General features: G+C 46.0%; 3 protein-coding genes across 3 annotated transcripts; 2 read left to right on the top strand and 1 right to left on the bottom strand.

The window, feature by feature from the left end:
- Positions 1-926: 926 nt before the first annotated feature.
- Positions 927-2,640, top strand: ABOM_003006 (uncharacterized protein; the record flags this gene model as incomplete). The annotated part of the gene is made up of 3 exons (XM_022530136.1): positions 927-1,006; positions 1,062-1,663; positions 1,712-2,640. The coding sequence occupies 3 exons, from the start codon at positions 927-929 to the stop codon at positions 2,638-2,640; spliced, it is 1,611 nt and encodes a 536-aa protein (XP_022392490.1).
- Positions 2,641-11,903: 9,263 nt separating this feature from the next.
- Positions 11,904-13,055, bottom strand: ABOM_003005 (NAD(P)/FAD-dependent oxidoreductase; the record flags this gene model as incomplete). The annotated part of the gene is made up of 1 exon (XM_022530135.1): positions 11,904-13,055. One exon carries the CDS (start codon positions 13,053-13,055, stop codon positions 11,904-11,906), a length of 1,152 nt encoding a protein of 383 aa, XP_022392492.1.
- Positions 13,056-13,583: 528 nt separating this feature from the next.
- ABOM_003004 (uncharacterized protein) lies at positions 13,584-14,697 on the top strand (the record flags this gene model as incomplete). The annotated part of the gene is made up of 5 exons (XM_022530134.1): positions 13,584-13,691; positions 13,755-13,990; positions 14,047-14,278; positions 14,314-14,392; positions 14,447-14,697. 5 exons carry the CDS (start codon positions 13,584-13,586, stop codon positions 14,695-14,697), a joined length of 906 nt encoding a protein of 301 aa, XP_022392571.1.
- Between the last annotated feature and the right edge of the window lie 763 nt (positions 14,698-15,460).

Raw genomic sequence — 15,460 nt, 5'->3', positions numbered from 1 at the left:
ATACTATATTATTTTCATCAACTTGACTCGTTTGGGGACTAATGAGCTATTGTTAGTGCTGAATCTGCTTTGAGGGGCAATTCTTGCACCAATCGCCTCTAGTCATTCTCTCAAGACACGCCTTGCCATAGCCATGATGAGTGGAGACATCAGGATAGTACAGCCATCATGGAGCGACGACCCGGTCCAGACGTTGGGAGGCCATGATAACCCCGTGTCTCGGCTCTCCTTCTTGGCTTCCGGACACTATCTCGTATCCTGTGCCTGTGCACTCTATGGAACGTGCTCATGTGGAGTCTATCCTCTTCTTATAGCTGTTGATAGGCCTGTTGCTTGGCCTACCCATACGGGGCTTCGCTATGGGTGGCAATATGTGGTGAGTTTCGAGTGAACCTGTTGTCTTGTATGCACACAGCAGCTGGCAAATGAGGCTTCATTGGGTTTCTCTTCATTAGTTTAGCGGAGTTCTCAGATGTGCAATAGTTGGTACGAATGCCTGGATGAATAAATGAACGAATTCCTCACCTACATGAAGGTTCCCGAGATGCATTAGTTGCGCATGGAGCATCCTCAACGTAACGCACTAGTAGTATTGCTAAAGACATTTCAGAGAGTAACTCCATTGCTTACAGGCAGATCTGGCATCTTTCATGACTCGACAGGCTTTACAATTCAGAGTAATCAAGTTGTGCCTCCTTCCTACTCATGCACAACATACCTTCTCGGGCGGTGAAACAGCCTTGGCATATTTGGGACGACCCTTTGATTGACTCCTCCATTAGCAATGAATATCCTCGCAAACCGGCGAATGATCATGTCGTATCCTTTGAATCATGGTTAAGCACTTTCGGGTAATAGCGGTTGCCCGAAGTGACTCCAAGTGTCCGGGGTTTATCGGAAGATTAACCCGACCCAGAAAACCGGTCATGTCCATTCCCTCGCCCTCGCGTCTGTCCTCTACTTCGATATATCATACCTTTTTCGAGAACACGTCAAGGAGATGGATGTCAGCTTGTTTGTTTCAGAAGGGCATTTTGCACTACATACTAACTATGTCTTAGTTTTAACGAAGCTGAACGACTCAAGGAGAGATATGTTGAATTCAACCCAACAGAGCTTCGGCGGGTCGCCGGTCAGGCAATAGAGCAAGACCAGTGTTCTTGCATTGTGAAGCTTGCAGAAGGTGGCTTCAACAAAGTATTTCTGCTCAAAGCAGCTGATGGTCGCGAGGTGATTGCACGTATCCCCACGCCGATCGCCGGCCCTTCCCGTTTGACCACAGCCAGCGAAGTTGCGACATTGAACTTTCTGCGAACCGTTCTCAAAGTTCCTGTACCAAAGGTACTGGCCTATTCAACATCATCAGAGAATCCAGTTGGAGCAGAATATATCATAATGGAGCGAGTACATGGTGAAAGTCTCGCATCCAGATGGCCAACTCTGGAGACCGAGGAGATGAAAATTATCATGAAACAACTAGCACAGATAGAGCGGAATATTTCCTCTTTCTCCTTCCCTGGGTACGGGAGCCTCTATCGCAAGAATGATATTGCAGGAGAAACACAGATACCTATAGAAGTGGAAGGCTTCTGCATTGGCCCTGTTGCCGCACGACAGTTTTGGCATGGTGAGAGGAACCAAATGGATTTAGACCGCGGTCCATGTGAGCATTGTCTATAAAGGGATAATAGAATTGGGCTGATTCCAACAGGGCGTTTATCTGAGGACTGTTATACTTCTGCAGCACGCCGAGAAATGACTTGTATTCTGCGCCATGCCAAACCTCGGTCCCGACGGACATTTCTTCTTCCAACAAACTACGACATCGATCCCTCTCAGCACACATCGCTTCTCTCAAAGTTTCTAGAGATAGCGCCCTTCTTGGTTCCTCCAGAGCCTGCCAATAATTCCCCTACGCTGAGACACCCAGACTTGAGTATGACTAACATTCTCCTGGAACCCGGTTCCAGCAAGATAGCTGGGATCATTGATTGGCAAGATGCCGTTATTTTCCCACTGTTTATGCAAGCTGGCTATCCGGCGTTTTGTGAACATGACTTCTCGAAGCCGCAACGTTTGAAGATTCCACAGCTGCCCGAAAACTTCAATGAAATGTGTGTGGAGGAGCAAACACAAGCCAAAGCCAAAATGCGCATGGAGGAAGCAAATCTATTTTATCTAGCCGCGACTGGCTTGCAAAACAACGCCCATCTTAAGGCTCTTCAGATCCCACATATTGGTATGCGGCAATATCTCTTCCGGCAAACAGGATATCCCTGGGATGCGGATACTATCAATCTCTCTGCTGCCCTTGTTGGTATCAGTACTCCTCACGTTTGGAGCTCTATCACATCCCTACCGTGCCCAGTGTCTTTCAGTGACGAGGAAAGAGAGAAGTCATTGGAGGAGTCGGCTGACTGGAACGATTCTGAGAGATTATTATCTACGATTAGGAACCATCTCGGCATAGATTTAGAAGGAGGCACTGAACCGGAAAATTATGAGTGGGCATACCACAAAAATCTGGAATTCAGAATGGAATTCTTGCGGCAATCTGAGGAACATGAACATGAACTGTGTTGGCAGAATTGGCCTTATAAAGACGATGATGATTGCACTTCTCCGCTACCTGTTGATTGACTCCTTATCTGGAAATTTATGCTAAGTTGTCTTTCCTCTGAGACGACTGTAGCTGGTGAAAGCTACATATCAAAAATGCTGTGCTAGGTAAACCGCTTAAAGCTTCATCCAAAACGCCATATGTTCCCAAGTATATTTCCATATCAAGTATGGGTTGGCCGTAGACTGCGCTCGGAAGTAAAACACCCAACAGCTAACAGCAGCTTTATGTATCCAATCTTGAGAGCATCCTATCAGTCCAACCATATATACGGGCTTGGAACGCCCCATTTCATTCAAACCCTCGTTAAAAGATGAAGAACAATTTTGGTATGGAACTTTTAGAAGTTACAGCTACATTCCACAAATGGGCCTTAAATCAGTAAAACTGGTCAATGGACCACGGGGAACTGTACTCGAGATAGGTTCTGCAGTGCGAAACGCTTTGTTAGATAATACAGACCTTCTCTTTGGTGCTCATATTTCGCTATCTTGTGTCTGATTCGGTGACTGGCTAAATGTTTTCAGGGAAATGCATTTATAGTTTATGTAGCTGGCTGATATGCGCGTTTCGCAATGGGAAATCCTTCTTGATCTATGCGACAAGGATCACGATCCAAGCTTTATAGGTCTATAAACTGGTTTTCTATTCCTGGGATTCAGATAACCCGTTGCAGTGAAAGCCAGCGGTTGTAATGACCTTACGTTTAGTGTTTGCTTTTGAGCAGTTGATTTCAATAGTGACCAGAAGTCTGGGGGAAGGGACGATCTGTTGCTAGGATAGCGCTTTTACGCTGACCGCATTTAATAGGTTCTATGATGTCCCTCGCCACGCTCTAATCCCTTCTGCGGCTCCTATCTTCTTGGAATGCTTTTCACCATGTCCTTAAAGAAGAGCTAACCGAACTCCAAACGAAATAATGTGGCAGCCGCTATAACGCATTCATTTTCTTCGGTTCTGGTCAAATTTTCGTCCCATGACCCCTTCCAGCCTCAAAGAAGAAGAGAGGAGGACACATGGATAGTGGGGCTTAGGGGAAACCAACATAGAGTAGGTAGGAGAGCAAAACAAGAGGATCGAAAGTGATTAAAAATAATAACATAAAACCGCCTGGATTAGCAGGCGGTCTATATTTAGCCACGGCCGGTAAAGCCTCTTACTACGGTCAAAAAAAAGTCGGTATTTCTCATACTCCAGGGAAAGGCTGCAGTCATTGAACTAATGCGTGAGAACTTACACCGCTAAATGGAATACATTCTGGCTGACTAAGTCTTTCAGTGTGCCTTCCCTCACCACACAATCTTCTATATAGTTGAAACGTAATCATCGAGACGATGGCTGAATAAACAATACTATCGTAACCTTCGGTATGGCGGCAATAATGGTCGACATCAAATATAAAGTAAGGGATTGATAGTCTTATCATGAGAACCGGACTCTAGCAGCCGGTCATCCGGCGAGAAGACTCACCGACAGAATGTGGAATTCCATCCAGTACCAGAAGGCCTCCTACCCGGCTGGGGTTTACCAAAGGTCCAGCCTACTAGTATTGAAATAACAACCCACCAAAGATCCGTTGCCAGGCGGTTGAAATAACAGGGTATAGTTCTAGCCACCCATTTGTGGATTTCGCACTACCATTGCCTTAGGGAGCGGATGGGCGGACTGTCCAAAATCACTTCAGCAAAATGGTTGCTCTACATGACGTTCCCTTTCATTATGTAGTAATTCTGTTTTCTGGCCTGTCTGCAGTTTCTGAATAGGTGCAACGAGCCGCTAGGGGAAGCATGTGATCAGACTCCTTGCAATTCTTATTGGCAATCGTGAAGACTCGTCCGTAGAAAGGTAATGTTGTTTTGCCAAAGCAAGTCCGTCACTTCTCGGATTTAGGTCAAATTACTATGGGCATATAAAACGGCGTCTGTCCACCCGATCCATAAATATATATGTTAAAGTGGTTTTCTTTTGTATTGCAGCTCCTCACTTACCTTAATTCTAGCCATTGTGAAAATCAAAAGACATGTGGTTGAGATAACCCACATTCTTTAACAGAATTTTAATGTCAAAAGTACTGTAGGTACTAGTAGGAGGTTGAAAGTATTAGGCCAAGCTCATCTCTCCCCCCTTAAGGATCTCAAGACGTTTATTAGGCTCACGATAAGCTTACAAAACTTGCATTTCCATCGCCCGCAGCGAGGTGTCCCTAGTTAGGGTCGACACCGTCAAACCCATATGTCGACATGAAAGAAACTGGGATTGAGGAAACTCATTTTGGTTCTCGTGCAGCCTAGTTAGATCGGAACGAAATTGTTGCTGTTGGTCAAGGGTCGTTAAAAGCTTGGGAATATAGACTATGAACATATCGATACTTACCACCAGCCTGGAGATTAGAACACCATATCTAAGCCTTAACAAATCGTATATATTCTAATTTATCTCATTGATATGGTCTTTTGCGTATTAGACCCTGCTGTGAAATACGTTGCCTGGCCTTCACATTTCTATTTTAGCATTTCCCCTTCTTCCCCCTGCTTAGTATTCTCGTGGATATCCTGTATGGATACTCTGTCCCACAGTTCACTGGCTCGTATTGTATTCGTATCTGGGCAGGTGACATACTACATAATACAACATACGCAATATTGGAAGTGTGGCTGACCACGAATAACCAGTAAGTCTAGAATATCTTTGTGGGGGAAAATGAGACGAATTGTTCTTCACCGCGACAAGTGGAGTCAGTGTAAGAAGTACTAACAACCACGAAGGTGCTGTAGAGCAAGGGTTGGGCATGTGTAGTGTGAAATTGATCTAGTTATTACGATACGCCCAATGGGATTCATGCACCCCTCGCGAAGAGAAAGAAGTCTCGATTGTTGAGCTGCATAGCCTTCTGACCGGTCTCTACTCTCATTCGCAGTTTAGGTGTCCGGAGCCCCACTGGAAAGGAACGTTCAGACCGGTCTCTACTCCCATTGGCAGTTGTTTAATCAGCTCTCGGGCTGCTGACCGTTTCGATAAATTATTGGCTGGATTTAAGTGGGACCTTTTCTGTCCAGTGCTTCTGTAAACATGATAGATCTCTCAGTTCCGGCGAAATCGATCACGAAGGGCCTCTATATAAAGTAGAGCATGCTTCTCCTCTACTTAGTCTTGGAGCAAGAGTGATCTATTCTTTATGACTCTCGTCATGATGGAATCGAGCGTGCAAAGAACAGACCAGCCCTCTTCCTGCGACTATCTGCAAGACGCTCCAGACCAAGATCCCGGAACGGTCCATCTACCACCCCTCAGCCCACGGCATTTTTTACCGCATTCCTCATATGTATCGTTGTCGCAAGATACAAACACGAATGAGGCAGGGCAAACCATCACTCAAGAGATATGTATGGAGTGACCAAGCGTGAACCTATTGCCTAGCCTAGTAATGTGTGTGCTCACAAATTGTCACAGCTGAGGACATTTTCGCGGAGAGCCTTCCCATCCAAAACGAGAATGATCAATCGATGGCGTTGTTTCCAATGCTCTATCCGACATGTCTTGGCGCTGATACCGGTCTCGGAGAGGGCTATTTGTGGTTCTCATCAACCTCCCCCAATGAGCGAGCGTCGCCGCAAAATATGTGTGGAGGCAACCTGATGCCACCTTCTGAGTTCACCCAACGTCCAGATTATTTGGATACTCAAGTTCCCTTGCCCCCTTACAATCAATATGCTCAAGACTATGCATCCATGACGAGGCCGGACGACGCCATATACTCCCAGCAGCTTCCACACCTCCAGCCACAGTTGCTTTCGCCGTATATGATGCACAATGACCATTCGCTTTTGCCGGGCCAAATAAATGTCCAGCAAAATGGCAGCCTAGGGTTTTGTTCGCTACCAGACCTAGAAACCGGGCCCATCATGAATGACATTGCCGGCCGTACCAGATTGCTGGGAAGTGATAGCGACGATCAATTCTTCGCAACCAATTTTAATTTTCCAGCCCAAGTGTCACTTCCTTCAAATGGAGCCAATATTTTTGATTTCAATCACAATCTTCAGTCTAACCCACTGGACCCATCAGCGGCTTCAGAATCCAGCTGCATACAGGAACAGGGATCAAGCACCGAAGGTCACCTTGCAGCACCTGTGCCTTTTCTAGGAATTCAATCTAGCCATCGAGGTACTTCCACGGATATTATGCCAATAAGACCAACTGAGGCCGAAGCAATTCTAGAAAACTCCGAGTTCCTAAAGCCACATCCAATAAATGGCAGTCGAAATCCCATTTTGGGTCTCACGCGTCCTGTCTCATTGCCCCCAGCTCGCAGAGGAGGAAGGAAAGGTCCACTCACTATGGAAGAGAGAACTTTGCGGAAAGAAGCCAGAAAGAGAGGTGCATGCATCAGATGCCGCAGGTTTGGAAAAAGGGTAAAAGTCTATTTACTCCATTATTAAGATACGGTGCACAGCCTGCTAATGTAGTACTAGTGTATTGGAGGCATTCCTTGCCGGGCCTGTCTTGAGAAATCAAAAGCCACATTTTGGAAGTTTCCTTGTACAAAAGCCAATTTCTTCGACATGATCGAGGCCGGCTCGTATTTTGAAAGTCTGTACTCCTTTCTTTTATCTCCTCTCAAATGCCTTGAAAATTGCTAATAATATACCGACCCTGTAGGCATTGCCAGCTTTGAGAGCGAAAAGATGAACGGATTGGACGAGAAACTAATCTTCCACCAGTTGATGAAAATAGCTTCCGCCTGTAAAAAAGAAGATCTTACTGATATCTCTACGGGTCTTCCAGGTCCATTCGATGTTAAAGGCCTTGTCATATGGAAAATTGCGTTCCAAACGCTTGCGGATATTCTTAACACCGATGATCCTGGCTACAAAGGGATTCCTATTCCGCAAAGAATGTCAGAGCTAGCACGCCGCCGCGCAAAGGATGCAAGTTCTTTACCCCCAATAATACTTTCCAATCCCTTAAGTTTCGGTGGGTCTCGTGAGTCATGGACGGTAGGTCTGACATCTAATTATTAAAACATGACTGCAGCTAATAATATTGCAGACCGCAAATCTACTGTTTTGCCTAACAGAATACAGATATAGCGACGAGATGAAAGAGTTACTTGTAGCAGACGACATGATGGACAGTTCCAAGGGTCTTCTGGATACTTTGGCGTGGATTACCCGCCGTCAATTTGAACTCTCCTTGTTCCGACACCTGCAAAATTCTGCAAATCAGTTGTTTTCACTTTCAAACACAGACCTCTTAGATACAGCAAAGTCTTTGTTCCAAGTATTGACTCTCGGCCTTTCTGATAAATTTTCATCCAATCGTACCAACTTGGTAAGTTTAGTAATAGCTTTTCGAGTCTGGGTGATACTAACGGTGATTCCAGAATCAACATAATGATACATGTCAATTGACAAAGATAACATATTTGCAGCAAAAGTGTGGAATTCGATCCGCTCTACTTTGTTATTTCCGAATAACACTTTCTTTACTTCCTTCCTGGAATTACTTTTTTGAAGGTCTAGATGGCTGCCAAGCATTGCTCGCACGGCATGTACTGCAGGATGACCTGAATCTGGGCGGATTTGATGCCAGAGCAGAAAATCAGATTCTGACCTCCCAAGATCGCCTTATACAATGGATGGAGTGGGAAGGAAATCTTGAACTCGTGCGGGGACCCGCTCAATCTGTCGCGGAAGAAGATGATTCAGGGCTTGATCTAATTGGTTTCTTCAAGATTACAGAAAGCATCCTGCAAGGATCAATCTACAGAACCGAGGTCGAAGCCGTGATCGAGGATCTTAAGCACTGCTACCGGCCTCGGGTCGATGCAGTCCATGACGTTTTTGCGCATTGCTTCCTTGATACAGATATGACCGCCATATGCGACGAACAGATTAATTCCTTGGAGTACTTTCAAGAAAATCTTCTGCGGGTTCTGAAGGAGTTTGAGGCTTGTTCTGGTCATGAAGGGGAAAACGAAGTCTTCAATAACTTGAAGAACATGGTTGCCGAAGCACATGAATTTATGAGTGAGTTGGAAAAGATACTGGGAATGTTTACAGTCTTCTTCAATGATCTACTTGAGTGTCACCGACAACGAGAAATAGGGGAAGGATCTAATCCGGAATGACTGACTTTTCTGTCTGACTTCCAATTATGCCTACTTATGTGGACGGCTAGACTCGTTTGGCCAATCTTCCCTTTTCGCAGATTCAAATTGCTTAGTTTGATATCCTATTTTGATTTCGCGGCGAAATATTTCATTCGTTTAGATAGATTAGTAGTCTCTGATAGGGTTCTGACATTCGTTTTTTCACACATAGGAATTTGCTTTCAAACTGAGACATTCCCATTGTTATGAGATAGGGCCCGATGCTGAATCCCTGTCGTTATGGTATCGAACCGACAAGATTCAGGAAGACCGCATGCGCTCTGTTCTTGCTTCCTCTTTCCAGGAATCGCTTCTTAAACAGCGGATATAATATATTTCAGAATCAATTTTTCCTTTATCTAATAGACAAACTTTCTGTCCTAGAAAACAGATTTAACACCTAGTATAGACTTCGGGGAGTTGTATAGCCCTGCTGCTATGAGGAATCCAGGAATGGCATCTAGCAGTTATTGCTGATAGTTCAAGATCCAAGACTAGTTAGCAGTGGGCTATACTGGAAATCACTAGGGAGTAGCACGTTTAAACAACCATGGAGAGCTAAAGACCCGGGCTTATTAGGCATGGGGCCGCAACGGACATAATGCAGTTTTCTTGTCTCTAAGCCCTTGCTATTTCCAGGTCGAGTGCCTAACTAACTATGTATCGTTCAGCGCATCTAATGATGCCTGACTCGGCTGCCTTCCACGGCAATGCCGCTGTAGGGACACCCGAAATATCCGGTCATACAACGTCTATTATTTTCAAGTACTCCTCTATAAACGATGAATCAGTCGTGAACGCGCTGGAAAAATGCGGAGTATCTTACTGCCCAGTCTCCATCGCGCGCCAAGGCAACGCAGCAAATCTGTAAAAACCCTTCTTTGGCTTAATTTACACTCCTCACTCAATTCCATTGATGAGAGCGATTCGAGGCCATTTGCTCCAAGCGCCAGTATGGTCATAGAAAACGGTGTCAGGAAATCAGCATTGTACCCAGTGGCCATGGCCTCACTGAGTTGACTGTTCACCATCTTCATCAGCATCTCAATGGAGGTCAGGATTTCCATATGGCGCTGGCCGAAGCATTCGGTGACAGGCACTATTTCTTCCTGTTGGCTGACGAAATTCAACATTAAAATGGAGGCCCTAGGGACCTATTAGGATCTACTTTCATCATTATTATGTGATGTTAGGGGAAAAGAAAGCTTACACAGCATATGCCGCAAAATCGCCTCGCCAAGTCGGGGAGTCGTTGAAGACTTGGAAACCTAATTTCATGCTCTGCAATTCGTTATCCAGAGCAATAACTCGATCCAACTGCGTGGGCCAGGAAGTTCCAGGCCCACGTACCGCAATGTCTTCATAAATGATCTGTTGGAGACGACATAGTATTCGACATCCTTCGGCTTCACGGCTGAGGGTGTCCACAGCCTTTCCCATGACTAGTCATGGATGCGGTTATTACAGGACCGTCTTATATAGGATACATGGATGAATACCTGAGGTCATGAGAGGCTCAGGAGCCTCTATGATAGGTGAGTATTCAGAACTGAGATGCTTGCCGAGAATTGTAAGGCTGAGGCAAATGTGCCTACCAATGGAGTTGTTTGGTTAGTTGAAGATAACTGAGCGGGCAACTGTATATGGGATGTCATCACCTGTTTAGCAGATGCATTGCCGAAATAACATGTGCGCTCTCATCGAAGTAGCCTTCTGCTAAGGCAGATTGAGGCGCGCTGTTAGTATTGGAATGAAGCCTGAGAAGGCTAGCCATCCTGATACATGTGCCAATCGTGACATAGGCACGTTCAGGGGTGCCGTGTGCATATTCATACAGAGTGATGCAAAGTCCGGCTTGTACCAATTCAATGGACGGATCTTTGAGTGACAGAAACAAAGAGAAGTGGTACTTGCAAACTTGGTATAGTTCTGATAAACCAAGTGCATCATCGGAGGGAGCTGGCGGATGCTCGGTGAGAAGAAGGATAGCCAGGATTAAAACCATGAAAGCGCTTGTGGAGTTCAAACCCTCAGCCTCCTGGATTTGCTTATCAAGCTTAATCCTAGAGATTATGGGCATATAATTGTGTATTGTGTCGAAGTACTTATGAACTACCCCCCGCATCGTCATGCCCTTCTCTTCTAATATTCTGAAGACGCTTGCCCCGGCCATCATACCCAGATACGAAGGCTGGAGTAGTTGAGGAGAGATTTGCCACTTATCTGCTTCCGGGTCCTTTGGTCTAGCAGCTAGGTTTATGCTAGGGGCTGGTGAGGCATTGGTGACCGCGGTGGGTGCAAAAACATTTTCTTCAAGTCTGTCCAGGCGATCGAACACGGCCTGAAATTTGGATATGATCTCTGCTGGCGCTATGCCGGCTCCCTCATCATAAATACAACGAAGTATAACCCTAGCTTACATAAGTTTCTGGTGGGACTTGGGGGGACAGGGAGCACCAAACCTAGAACATCGGTTGCAGGAAGGTAGTGCTTTGTCGCACTTTTTTTTACTTGCTTTACATTGAGCGCAGGCGTGTGCTGCAGATTCACGTACGTCTGGGCTATCAGGGTCCACGTGACTTGTCATGATCAGATAGAGTCAACAATGGAACATTGGAAGCATTTGATTCAGGGATCAACGATATAAATTTATGTTTGCAGGGTTAAGGTAAAGTCCGAGTCACGTGGTCTTAGGCTGGGGGTGCTCCACTTCCACCCAGGGTCTGCACTGTTATGAGTGCGGTATACTGTAAGAAACCGTTATACTGTCCACTTTTATCCTGCAGTGGGGAATCAATCTCTCTACCTATGGGTTCTTTGATGGGTTTATATCAGCAGAATACCAAACGAACAACACCGCTAGGACCTCGGTTTCTATATTGTACTCGGCATCCGCTCGGTCATTTCAAATTAATACTCCAGGCTTTCCTTACTAAGTTTATCTTGGACATTACTACCGATTTATGGACTTACATCGCACCTTTACATGCGTACCGGCCTGTCAAAGCATTGGAGATTCTGTCTGTCTACTTTTAATCTAGCAGAAGTGCTCCACAGCTCACATCAAATAAAGGAGTAAACAACAAAACTTATAGGAGGATGTGGAATATAATACAACTCTGAATTACAGGTCTAACTACCGCCCAGAAAGCTAGCCGCCTGTGAGATAAAGTAATCCTTACCCTTAATCATAGACACGAGCCAACTCCAGGGAACCCAGCCAAACAGCTGTCCAGTACCACCGGATCTACCAGCAGGCACTAGCATCATCAGGGAGCCGTTCGCTGCGTATCTGGGCCGCGGACCGCTGCCCATGATATCAGCCTTGATATGCGCTGTGACGATGGGGACCTGTTCCCGAATCTTTGAGGCCAGACGGTCTGTATATGTTGTGATATCTCCCACAGCGTAGACAGAATCGACCGTTTGATTGGTACCACTTTGCACCTTGAATGCATCGTTGACTCTCACCCAGCCGTTCTCGGAGAGAAATTCAGCAGGGATGAATGAATTGTTCGGCAAAGCCCCAGTCGTTGAGATGCAAAGATCCACCGTGATTTCATCGCCACCATCAAATGTAGCAGTCCATTCCTTGGTGATTGAGTCTTGCGCGACGCGCAGTACCTTGCGTTGGGTATGAACGCTGATATTCCTATCTTCCAAGAGACGTCTTGCTGTCGTAGACGCAGCCTCCTTCAGTCCTGAAAGAAGGCGATCAGATTGAGTAACCAAGGTAACTTTGGCGCCGGTCCTGCTCTGGAGAGTGTCTGCAAGCTCCCCCGCGAACTCTACCCCAACAGGTCCGCCACCGATAATAAGAAATGTTCTCGCACTAGCAATTTCTTCCTGGCCGGATCGGATCATGCTCTCTATATCATTGGTGTTCGCTGACTTGAAAAGTACCGATGCACTATCTTTCCCAATTGCTGAAGCTGTGGTACTGCCTGAGGCGATGACCAGAATATCGTAGTGGAGAGTCACATTCGTAGCTGAGACCGACACAGTTTTCGCAGTGGGATCAATCGCGGTCGCCGAACCCTGCACAAACTCGAATGTGCTGGACTGGTACTTTTTGAAAGTGTCTTTTATGTCGATGAGGTACTGATCGGGTGCGAACGAGTCCGGATTCGCGAAGATGCGCGGCGCAGCAATATTAAAAAAAGCCTTCTCGGAAGGGTTGATCAGGGTCACTTTAACTGACGGCACTTCTTTCAATAGGGATTTGGCAACACCAAGCCCTGCGAATGAGCCGCCGATGATGATGACTGTGGGTTTGGATGCCATTCTTGATATATAGAGCAATAGAAGTTAACCTGCCCGCCTTTATCGCGGAGTCTAGGAGCGGAAGACTTTATAGAAGAAGGGCATGATTCTACGACAAGGGGGCATGCAATCCTCCGACTCAACCCCCGAGAAGATGTCAATCTATGATTGGAAGAGATTCAGTCTTGCTAGAGCTAAATAACTTCCGTTTAGAACAAGCTGATTGGTAGTATAAAATTCGTTCCCATCTAGCCACACAATGGTGGAATGGAGTCGGGTTCGGCGGCCGCCTGGGAACATGGTTAGTAAGCGGCTCCACAGTTTTACAGTATAGGCCATCGGCATCGCGGCCGCCAGGGTTCCTTCTATCGCGTGATCCGTAATCATGAGCACTTCTATTTCTAAGCATGGTCATGGAGGAGACCTACCCCTAGTGTAGGATGATAAGTTCTAATTGACACAGTATATCAATGCGCATGAACCCAACAAAATGGCGAGTCAAATGTGAGACAAGGACTCTTCTCGAAACTCGAAAATCATCCAGGCAAAATGGTGGTGACTGTTGCGGTATCTGGTGGAACTGGCAAATTGGGGCGGGCGATCGTCGAGGCTCTGCGCAGTACCACTAATCATTCAGTCTTGGTTCTCGCAAGAGGTGTATGTGAGCTCCCAGACGTGCCATCTTTCACTTTTGTTCTTGCCAACACTAATAGTCGCTAGGCCAATGACCAGTTGTCGAGCACGCTGGATGTCCCAATCCTTCCCGTCGACTATTCCAGTATCGAATCGTTGAGCAAGGTCTTGGATGAGAACAATATTGATACCGTTATCTCAACTGTTCCCATTACCGACGCTTCTGCGAGCGAGTCTCAGCTGAATCTTATTGAGGCTGCTATGAAAGCATCCAGTACCAAACGTTTTATTCCCAGTGAATTCGGCATTCAGTACACGGAGTCGTGAGTGTCCCTGTATTGTCCCTTTGCTTTCACACTCAAATTCTCATTCTCTATAGGCACGGAGCGGCATTTCCCCCAATTCAGGGGAAAATTACGGCAGCTCAGAGGTTGAAAACATCTGGCCTGGAGTATACCCTAGTTTCAAATGGCTTTTTCATGGATTACTATGGCCTGCCCAAAGTAAAGAGCTACCTCCAGCCATTCGTCTTCGCTGTTGACATGGCAAACAATGCCGCCGCTATACCTGGTTCCGGCGATGTCCCTGTGGTCTTCACTCATACTTTTGATGTAGCGAAATATGTGGCAGCACTCACCAGTCTAAGGACTGGCCCGAGCGAAGCATTATCATTGGTGACAAGCTGAGCTGGAATGAATTAGTTGCTCTCGCTGAGGTTACCAAAGGTTAGTAACCCTATCTCCGCTAAAGAAGTATCGCGTGCTAATGTCAATAACCAGGTGCCAAGTTTGATATCAAGCACGATAGCGAGGAGAAGCTTAAAACATTACAAGTCACCGAGCTTCCAGCACATCCTCCCCTGTATCCTTTCCTTCCCAAGGAACACCTTCAATTCATCCTGGCTGTTTTTGGCCAATGGGCTGCAGCAGGACACTTCGATCTTCCGGATACAGACACGCTCAACCAGCGTTTCCCGGATATCAAGCCGCTCTCCTTCGGTGAGCTTCTGCAGAAGGTCTGGAAAGCTTAGACAATTTCACTATAAATCTGCATGTTTCATAGGACATCCGTGAATTCTATAACGTATTAGATAGTTTGACTTTCTATCCACCATTCAAGGCCCAGGCTGACTAGCCCAGTCTTTCGTGAATGTGAACGTAAGTTTGCCTAAAGGGGCAGGCAGTTGAATCACCGAAATATTTAGTTCCTATCTAGGTTACTGAGATGTATCATCTCCTCCTTGCATCTCATAAATCACATGACAACTGAGTATATTATCCTCTTGCTGTCTAAGCTCTTCCCTTTCTCCTTTCTTCTTCAGCCCCCTCGATTCCCGTTTAATCATGTCTTATTCTTTCCCACTCCAACAACCTTCCCGGGTAGGGTGTTTCTACGCGTTGGCCTGAGGACTGAATTAAGCTGACTCTGTTAGACCGTCAAGCTAAACGGCCATGAGATGATTGCAACTGAGGTTGAGCTGTTAGATCCACGTCGAACAGCATATCAGTTCAAACTTAAACCAGGCTCATATCGATATCCAATTCCAAAAGAAGTCACCTCTATTATTGTTAAACAACAAAAGCAGGAGGTGGATAATAGGGCAAACGCTCTTGCTGGGCAGGTTCCTGGAATATATATAGCATGGGGAACACCAGAGATCGCGATGCGGAATTCACCAAATGAATGAAGCTCATTGCAGGGATTGTCTGGTGTCCTTGGTCTTCCGATTGTGGAATACTCAGTCCTACTATGGATTGATAACAGGAAGCCTCTCCGAGATGAGGTTTGTATTA

The sequence above is a fragment of the Aspergillus bombycis genome (assembly GCF_001792695.1).
Source record: "Aspergillus bombycis strain NRRL26010 chromosome Unknown contig00013, whole genome shotgun sequence".
Taxonomy (NCBI): Eukaryota; Fungi; Ascomycota; class Eurotiomycetes; order Eurotiales; family Aspergillaceae; genus Aspergillus; species Aspergillus bombycis.
Note: the sequence above shows the minus strand (reverse complement) of the source record. Positions and strands in the feature narration are given on the sequence as shown.